Source organism: Lupinus angustifolius, chromosome LG11 (assembly GCF_001865875.1).
Source record: "Lupinus angustifolius cultivar Tanjil chromosome LG11, LupAngTanjil_v1.0, whole genome shotgun sequence".
In the NCBI taxonomy this organism is placed as follows: domain Eukaryota; kingdom Viridiplantae; phylum Streptophyta; class Magnoliopsida; order Fabales; family Fabaceae; genus Lupinus; species Lupinus angustifolius.
In genome coordinates, this window is record NC_032019.1 from 32647605 (window position 1) to 32657293 (window position 9689).

Here is a 9689-nt window from a genome sequence, read left to right on the forward strand (position 1 = left end):
ATTTTCACAATATTTATTATTTTTGTAATGTTTTGGTGACATTGTTGTTCTTAAAACTTTCGCTAAATGATAGATTCATTTATATGATTGCTCCTCGTACTGGCGAAACTTTTAGTAATTGCTTGTATCAATGCATATTGGATTGGAACCTAGATAGGAAGTTGTCCATTCTGATTGTTGATAATTATACTACAAATGACCAAATGATGTAGTGCATGTTATAGAAGATTTCCCCTAGATCATTTATTTTTAGGTCGATAGATGTTTCACATGCAATATTGTACTCATACATTAAATTTGATTGTGAATGATGGGTTGTCCGTTATCTCAATTACAACATAGAGTTAGGGATAATGATAGCTTTTGGACTTGACAAAGCCACACAAAAAATGAGAAATTTGAGGAGACACTCAAACAATTAAACATTCTATATGATAAAAAGTTGAAATTTGATTGCAAAACTATGTGGAACTCTACATTCTTGATTTTTCATGTTGCACTAACATATAGAGATATATTTAAAGATTATCACTAAGAGAAAATAAATATAAAACATTATCCAGCGAAGATGATTGGAAGATGGCCAATGAATTTTGTCAAAGATTGAAGTTATTTTATATTGTTTTCAAGTACTTTGTATCCAACTCTGAATGTCCATTTTCCAAAAATTTGTGAAAATAAATTGACATTACTTAATTGGTTTCAATTTACTAAAGTTGTTATTCATCAAATGGGTGAAGCAATGTATGTCAAATTTGACAAGTATTGGGCTGATACAAGTTCTTTGATGGTTATTGATGTTGTTTTAGATCCGAAATGTAAACTTGGTTTGTTAGAATTTTTTTATTTCATCTTTTATGGATATCAAAGACTAAATTATAGGATTGAGATCCATGTACAGAAAGTTGAGAGATTTGGACGGACATCAACATGGTTTTGAAATGAGCAAAGTGAAAAAGTATTTGTAAAGATTTAGTAAAAGAGTATAAGATTAATACAACAAATCATAAATCAAAACTAGACATATATTTAGCTTTGTTATCAATCGCGCGGTATAGCGGTGCGATAGCGGCGTTGTGGAGGTTGTCGACCCCTCCCCGCGACAAAACAGTGGATATCGGTGCGGTTTACTATAGCGGCTGTTGCGGCTGCCATTGCGTTCTGAAATGCCTCCATTTCGCAGGGTAGAAGGCGCAAGAGGTTAAAGGTGAGTTAAAGGCTGAAACCCTACTTTTTTAGTGGAAAAAGTTATTTTTACCCTTACTTTTTTACTGTTAGTCTTCTGATTTAAAAAAACATTTTCACTTCTCTCTCATTTAATTCATTTCTCTTTCTTCTTTAATTTAATTCTCCTCTATTTTCTCCCCTTTAATTTCTTCCACTCCTCAAAACTAAATTTCTTCATTTTTTTCTTCTCACTTAAATTTGTTTCATATCTCCATCCCCTACGTTAGAACACATTCTATTCCAGTATTCCTACACTTTTTCACTAAAACATAAAACTTTCATTTTTTCATCTCTTACATTCTGAATTCCCTTATTTTTCTACATCTTCCCTAAAACACAAAAAATTATTCCTCCCCCTCACTATTATTTGCCTACTATCTACTCCTTTCTGCTTTTTGCCTCAAATAACCACTTTTTTCCTTTCTAATTTCCCTCTATCATGGTCTCATCTCAACCTCTCATTGCCACACTCATTCCTAATGATGTATTGTTGAAACTCATTGAAAATAATATTGATATGACATGGGAATGGAATCACATGAAAGATCCTAACAATAAAAAAGTGTTACTTGTAATTTTTGTGGTCATACTAGTACTGGTGGGATAACCAGAGCCAAGAAACACCAAATGGGAGTGACAGGGGATGTAAGTGCTTGCAAGGAAATTCCAGCAGACATAAAACAACAAATTATGGATGCTTTTATGAAGAAAAAATCAGATAGAGATACAATTTATGGAGATTTACATGACTGTTTTGGTGATGCAGAAGCAGAAATGCAAGAAATTGCTGATTTGATGGCCAATAAACAGCTTGTAGCTGAATCTGCCAGGGCTGCCAAGAGAACAAAATCCACAAAAGGTCCTATGGACTTAATTTATCGAAAAGCTCAAAGACAATCAAGTATAAATGATGCTATTGACAAAGAAGCAAGAGCAAGAACTGTTCAGTTTATAGCCAGGTTCTTTTATAAGTGCAGAATTCCTTTTAATGTTGTGTGTGATAGGAGCTTCAGTAAAATGATGGATGTTGTTGCCAATTATGGTCCAAACCTAAAGCTTCCAACTTATCACGAGTTGAGGGTTCCATTGTTACAAAAGGAAGTCGAGCTCACAAAGGAGATGATGAAGCCACATATAATAGAACATGCAATCTCGGGTTGTTCAATCATGTCCGATGCTTGGACCGATAGAAAGGGTAGGATGCTCATCAACTTCATGGTCAATTGTCCACTTGGGGCTATGTTTGTAAAAAGTGTTGATGCTTCTGGGTACATGAAGACGGGTGATAAGCTAGCTGAACTTTTGGACTATTTTATATGTGAGATTGGAGAATAAAATGTTGTGTGAGTTGTGACTAATAATGGTAGCAACTATGTGTTGGCGGGTAAATATTTAGAAGCAAGAAGACGACACATCTTTTGGACTCCATGTGTTGCACATTGTGTGGATTTAATGCTTGAAGATATTGGAAAACTTGAAAGAGTCAAAAGGGCAATACAAAGAGGTTCCTCTCTTGTAAGCTTCATCTACAAAGAGGTTCCTCTCTGGTTAGAGCTGGAGTTACTAGATTTGCTACTAACTTCCCCACGTTGCAAAGGTTGCATGATCAAAAGGGGGCCCTTAGGAAAATGTTCACCTCAGATGAGTGGATGAATTCTAATGTAGCTAAAGACGCCAAGGGCATTTGACATTGTGATGTTGCCATCATTTTGGAGTGATGTACTCTATTGTCTCAAGGTCATGGGGTCACTTGTGAAAGTATTGAGGCTGGTTGATAATGAGAAACATCCTGCCATGGGTTACATATATGAGGCAATGGATAGGGCGAAGGAAACTATGATATGGGCTTTCCAAGGTGATGAAAAGAATTACAATGATCTTTTTGACATCATTGATAAAAGATGACAATGTCAACTTCATCATCCATTGCACGCTGCTGGACATTTCCTTAATCCTAAACATTACTATAAGAACCCAGAAGAAATGGACAATGATTCTGAAGTTACTCTAGGATTGTATCAGTGCATTGAGAGATTGTGTCTTGATGAAGAAAAAGTTGATAAAGCTACTAATGAGTTAAGTTCTTATAGAAGATCTACCGGAACCTTTAGCTTGAAGGCAGCCATAAGACAAAGAGATATTTTGCATCCTGCTGAGTGGTGGCAGAATTATGGAACACGTGTTCCAAATTTGAGAAAAATTGCAATGAAGGTGTTGAACTTAACTTGCAGTTCATCTGGATGTGAACGTAATTGGAGTACTTTTGAGCAAGTAAGTAGCTAAGTATAAGTTTTAAATGATTTTACTTTGTAAATGTAAAGTGTGAAAGTGAAACTAATTTTTTTTATAAATGGAAAAATAGATTCATGCAAAGAAGAGGAGCAAACTTGAGCATCAGAAATTGTAAGATTTGGTTTTTGTCAAGTACAACCAAACACTTAAAGAACGGTTTGACTTCCATGATTTAACTGATGTAATTAAGCTAAATGACATTGATGATTGTTGTAATGAGTGGCTGACAGGAAGAGTAGGTGAAGATGGAGAAGTAGTTGAATAGGATGAGTATGTATTTTCAGACAATATCTTGACTTGGGGGCTGTTTCTAGTGCAGTGGGGGCTGGTGAGCCATCAAAACTGACCAGGCAGCAAACAAGGCAGCAAAAAGCATCTGCTTCTAGTTCTAGACAGCAAGCAATATCTACTACTGGTTCTAGGCAGCAAGCTGCATCTGCTTATGGAGATGAGAATGTGGCTGAAAAAGTCTTTAATTTAAGTAGTGGAGATAGTGGACCTAATGAAGAAGACTACCTTGGTGATAGTGATGACTATTGAAGAGAGTCTAAATTTATTTTGCTAAAGCCTTAGAGACTTAAACTTTATGTTTTGAGGCCTTAAAGTTAGAGTTTAAATTATAATACACTTATATTAAAGCCTTAAAGGCTTAGACTTATTTTGGTTATATGTTATGAATGTTTATTTAAGTTATTATATCTTTAATTCCATGTATGTTAGTATTTTTGTGTATTTATATGTATAGGCCATATAATAAATTACTTTGATATATTTTTTTAGTTGTAGCGGCTATCCCGCTACCGCTATCCCACTATAGTGTTTTTAGGGTCGTCTGCTACGCTCCGCTATCCGCAATTGACTATCTAGATATTTAGAAGATTATATTCCAATTAAGTTATGCTAATTTAAAATTTCAAAATTTTTTGGAAAAATGACATTCACACTGATACAAAGTATCGAAAAACACTAATGTCACAATATAAAATAACTTCAACATTTGACAACCTTTGTACATTATAAAATAACTCTGCAATCATTTATATTAATTTTCTCTTATTGACAATCTTTAAAAGACATCTTTTTATATTAGTGCAACATAAAGTACCAAGAATGTAGAGTTTCACCTAGTATTACAATCAAGTTCTAAGTTCTTATTGTATGGTATGTTTAATTGTTTACATGTCTCCTCAAATTTCTTCTTTTTTTTTGGCGTTGTTGTCTAAAAGCTAACATTATCTCTAACCTACTCTACTACACTAGAGATAATGAACATTCATCCTTCACTATCAAATTCAATATATGAGCATAACAACGCATGCGATACAACTGTCCACCCAATATAGATGATTTAGGTAAAATCTTACACAACATGATAGAATATATATTATTAAGTTTGTTATGTGGTTTATTAGAATAGGAATAGGAATAGGATAGGATAGTTGATTATTTAAGTAATTTTAGAATGTTCTTATATTATAAGATGATGATACTTGTATGATCATCATCATCTTAGGATCTTTTTTATTTTCTTTAAATATTGTCTTTGTTCATCCATGAATCAATCAATGAAGTAAGAATGTTTTCTTCTAGTATTATTTCTTTCCTTATGAGTAAAGTAATTAATAGTCCAGCGTTGAAGTGGTGATATCCAACAGTGTTGTGAGTGGTAGAGACAAAGTTCTCTATGGTGCTTCATTTGTTTACAACTGGGAGCCAAAGATTGTTGAGTTTTATTTCTAATTTTTTGAGTTTTTTATATATGTTCATGATTTTTGTGTTGGTGATGTTTGATATAATATGAGATGATTGTTGAGTTAATGTATAGTATGGTTGATAGGATTGATAAAAATAATATTGGGAAGGTAGATAATTTGGTTGTGGAGGTGGTTTTGGGAGGTTGTTTTGGCCATAATGGAAAAGAATGAGAATGAGATATGTGGTTGTGAGGTTTGGTGGTAGTAGTTTGAGAGTAGAGGTAAGCGTTTTGGAGAGTGTTGGTAACATGAGATGGACAATGAGAGTATGGAGGAATAATACTTAGAGTTGTTACCTTATGGTTAAGGTTGGCAAGAGCCTTGAGAAGGGATTCATGCCTTGCATTATCTTCATTTTGCAATTGTTGGAATTTCTTGTTTATGAACAATAGAGCATCATCCACACCCATGGAAGGCATTGAGAACCAAATAAAAACATCAATTGATAGGAAACAAATTCCTCCTATCAAGGAATTAGCTATTAATTACTTTACTCCTAAGGAAAGAAATATTACTAGAAGAAAATATTCATATTTTATTGATTGATCCATGAATGAACAAAGACAATATTTAAAGAGAATAAAGAAATTCTAAGATGATGATGACCATACAAGTGTCATCATCTTACAATATAAGAACATTCTAAAATTATTTAAATAATATCAATTATTAAATTTAAATAATTAATTATCATATTCTATTCCTATTCTAATAAACCACATAACAAACATAATAATATATATTCTATCACAATACACTCAATCATTCGATCTTTTGTAGTTTAGTATCAATGGTCAGAGTAGACAACTTCTTATCTAGGTTCCGGTCCAATGACAAGTAATGACTAAGAAGTTCACTAATATGAGGAGCATACACATAATTGAACCTACCATTTAATGAAAGTTTCAAGAACAACAATGTTACCAAAATTGTACAAAAATAATATAGAGTGTGAAAATGTTAATAAGTTTTATCATTAATTTATCATAAGTCAGCTTTATAAAGCCCATCAATTATCAATAAAATATATTGTGATGACCATAGTCTTTATTTTGATTACCGGCGGTCCATATATTGGTAGTAATTGCAAACCAACTCATTATTTGAAATCAAAGTCTTAGTATTTACTTTTTCTTCATTATATATCCTTAAGATATCACAGTTGACCGTGTTGCGAGAAATCCTTGTAAATAAGATTGCAATGCACTACAAAATTCCTTAAATAGGATGTGACCAACCATAGACATTGTGTGCTCATGAAAAATTATCATCTTTAAAAGTGTGCATCTTGTAGTCATTTGGTTGAATGCATAAAAGCAAACCAACAATGATAATCCACTACCTTTTCTTGCATTTTTTTGAGAAGCTTTTGCTTTATATCAGAAGTTGAACAACATAGACAACTTTTAAAGTAATTAGGCAAGTGTTTTGTGTCTTGGTTTGGATCTTTCAAGAGTCATTTGCTATAGTAATTTCAAATTGCTATCCACTTTCTATCTACCCTATACGGCTCAATATGATTTCAAATACATGATCTTTATTGTGGTCATGGTTCTTTAGCATTATTTGGATTTAAACACTCTACATTCATTCGAATTAAGGTTGAGAAGCATAGGAACTTGATCTTATCCAACACAAGCTTGCTGATTTGTCATAACTTGGTAGCAAATAAGAGGTTTTCAGTTAAACAAAAAATAAATAAAAAAACAGGTACAGACGAGTATAGGTAATAGATACAAATTTTACACAGTGGGCAGCTACTGCTTGTCCCCGTTGTCATCTAAGGATGCCTTACAATTTGAGGGGTTGTATATCAGAGTATCTAAGGATATGTTGCCACATAGGCAGATTGTGGGCAGATTCATAAATTTGTCGTTATAATCTACACTTAGTAGGAAGCCTATAGTCTCGGGGAAACACTCTCATGTCTCATGCACCTACACGCTTGTACTACAATTAAACTAATTGTCAAGAAAGATGATTTTTATTTACTAGTTAGAAAATAGTACATTTTACACATTTAACACATTGAAATTATTTTACATGTATTTATTAGTTTGTTTTTTCGTTAGTTAGTTAGTTAGGTAAGTTTGTTACATATTCATGTGTTATTCATGCTTTGATCAATAATGAAAAATCATCGTAATATTCATTTTAAGCTTTCACAATGAGATCTTCAGGTAAAAAGTATGTGCAAAGTTATGTCTGACTCAAGCAATTCAAGTTCAATTTATATTTGTACTAATGTGTGAGTAACACTTCCACATAAGTGCAGTTCTGCTGAAAGGTTTGATCCGAGGGAACATTCTTGGACCAAGTGTTCAACTGCTTTTCTTCTCTATCGCCTTTCATTGATGCCGTAGTCATATGAGTGTTAACAATGCTGGCCTAGTGTAGTTCAGGGTTGTCCTTCTTCTCTTCTGTTATGAGTGTTTTTTGTAAAGCTATTTTTAGAGAAACTAGAAGCTTAGAAAACAAATATTAAATATACTATATTAATAAACATATCACAGATTGAAAAATATAAGGTAGCAGGAAATTTCACAACACTAGCTGTAAGAAGGTATTTCTTGTGAGGAGCACATCTTCTATCTCACATTGTGTGTCATTCCATGTATCATGATATGTGATTGGTTGAAAAATATATATTGTAAGTTAAATTTTTAATTATTAAATATTTTTTACAGCTAATAATACATAGAGAGACACATTATTAGTGACATAAGATGTGGTCTCTTTCTTATCCGCTATTCTCTATTGTCTTGATTAGAGGAATAAAAATAACTTAGTCTTCCTTTTTATTATTTACCTCTACAACTCAAGTATCATCCTTTAGGCTCTATTGCACTTTTGTTCCATGTATATTAATTTGTGCAGATTGTTATTATTTCTGAGTTTGTCTGTTCACATAAAGATTTAGCAAGATACTAGCATTGTATCTATAATTCAGCCAGAAAAAAGTATTGGTATGAAATGGCCTAGGTATATAAATAATACATTTAATAGGTATATAGTATGTATTCTAAGTATAAAGAAGTTTCACTTTAGTACATAGTTAAAAAATAAATAAGTGAATGAATTTATAGACCTAATCCCAAAATTTAAAGATGTGGGGTCAAGCCTCTATAGATAGTGGTATGAAATTGAGTATTGAAGTGGGGTCCTTACACCAAAAGTCTTCCTAACGAGAGGTCAGGCGACATGATTACTTGATGATAAAACAAGCCAAGAACAATACAAATAGATAGATAATTAAGCTTTGATATACACAATACTGGAAGGGGAGTAATTGATGCAGTGGTATCAGAACTGCCAAGTATTAAGGTGACAAATGATTGATAAATCCATATGTGTCGAAAGTCTAACAACATACCCGATAGCCAAATGTGAGTAACTCACACGTAAGGGAGTGATGTTAGGACTCTAAGTATAAAGAAGAAACACATTATGTAAAAATGGATAAATTAAAGAATATGAATATATAAATAAATGAACCATGGACCTAAAGTGTTGAATTTGGTGATAAACACATTTATATGTTTATTTTACTTCGTCCATAAAAATATTTTTGTACATAGATGATATCCTCGTGTCTGTTAACTTACATTTTTTCAATGAATTTAACATTTTTAATTTTCATAAACAAAATTTATTATGAGTGATAATAATAATTTAATTTTACAAATATAATAGCATCCAAGTTAGAAATATAAATTATAATTTAGATAATATTGTAACAAATGTCAAATTATATGAATAAATATAAGAAATAATACTTTTAAATTTGGAATATTTGAAAAGTATGATATTATAAATAGCCTTTTATCTATTTACTTTTTTTAGGAGTAAATAATAATTAAAAGTAATTAAAAAATAAAAGTTATTGAGTAACATTTTCCTTTATATATTAGTATAATATAAATATAACAATTTTCAGCTTTTTAATTTTTTTATCTCTTACTTTAAAATATCACCAACCTCCAAAAATCTTACAAATGTAATATGCACACCTTATCTCTAACTTTAGTAAAACACCAACCTCAAAAAAACTTGCAAATGTAATATGAGCAATCCAGTTTCTCATACATGCTTGTACTTTTATTAATTATTATGAATTAATAGTCATAAAAAATGTTGTACAAATACGAATTATTATTTTTTCAATAAATTTATTATTAATTATAATGATAAATTTAGTTTTATTGGAATTATAAGAATAATAAATACGTCAGAAATATAAAATTATTAGTAGTTAAAAACTTAAAATATAAAAAATGCTAATTTACTTCCTCTAACTAACTTTTATTTATAATATTATTATAGTACGGCAAAATAATGGGAATATATTAATGGCCGCATCAAACAAAAAATTAACGAACAACCACTTCGAATAAAAAAATGAACCATTTCAATGTA

The 9689-nt window shown here is 31.5% G+C and overlaps 1 protein-coding gene across 1 annotated transcript; it reads left to right on the top strand.

Annotated features, from left to right (window-relative positions):
- Positions 1855 to 3132, top strand: LOC109359919. Its single transcript, XM_019604616.1, has 3 exons — positions 1855 to 2545; positions 2690 to 2742; positions 2893 to 3132. Exons 1-3 carry the CDS (start codon positions 1855 to 1857, stop codon positions 3130 to 3132), a joined length of 984 nt encoding a protein of 327 aa, XP_019460161.1.

Excerpts from the sequence above, each read along its gene's own strand:
- LOC109359919 (XM_019604616.1), top strand. The coding sequence starts at position 1,855 with ATGGGAGTGACAGGGGATGTAAGTGCTTGCAAGGAAATTCCAGCAGAC. Across the intron at positions 2,546-2,689 it reads ACTTTTGGACTATTTTATAT|ATATTGGAAAACTTGAAAGA; the intron begins GTGAGATTGGAG and ends TAATGCTTGAAG. Across the intron at positions 2,743-2,892 it reads TACAAAGAGGTTCCTCTCTT|CTAAAGACGCCAAGGGCATT; the intron begins GTAAGCTTCATC and ends ATTCTAATGTAG.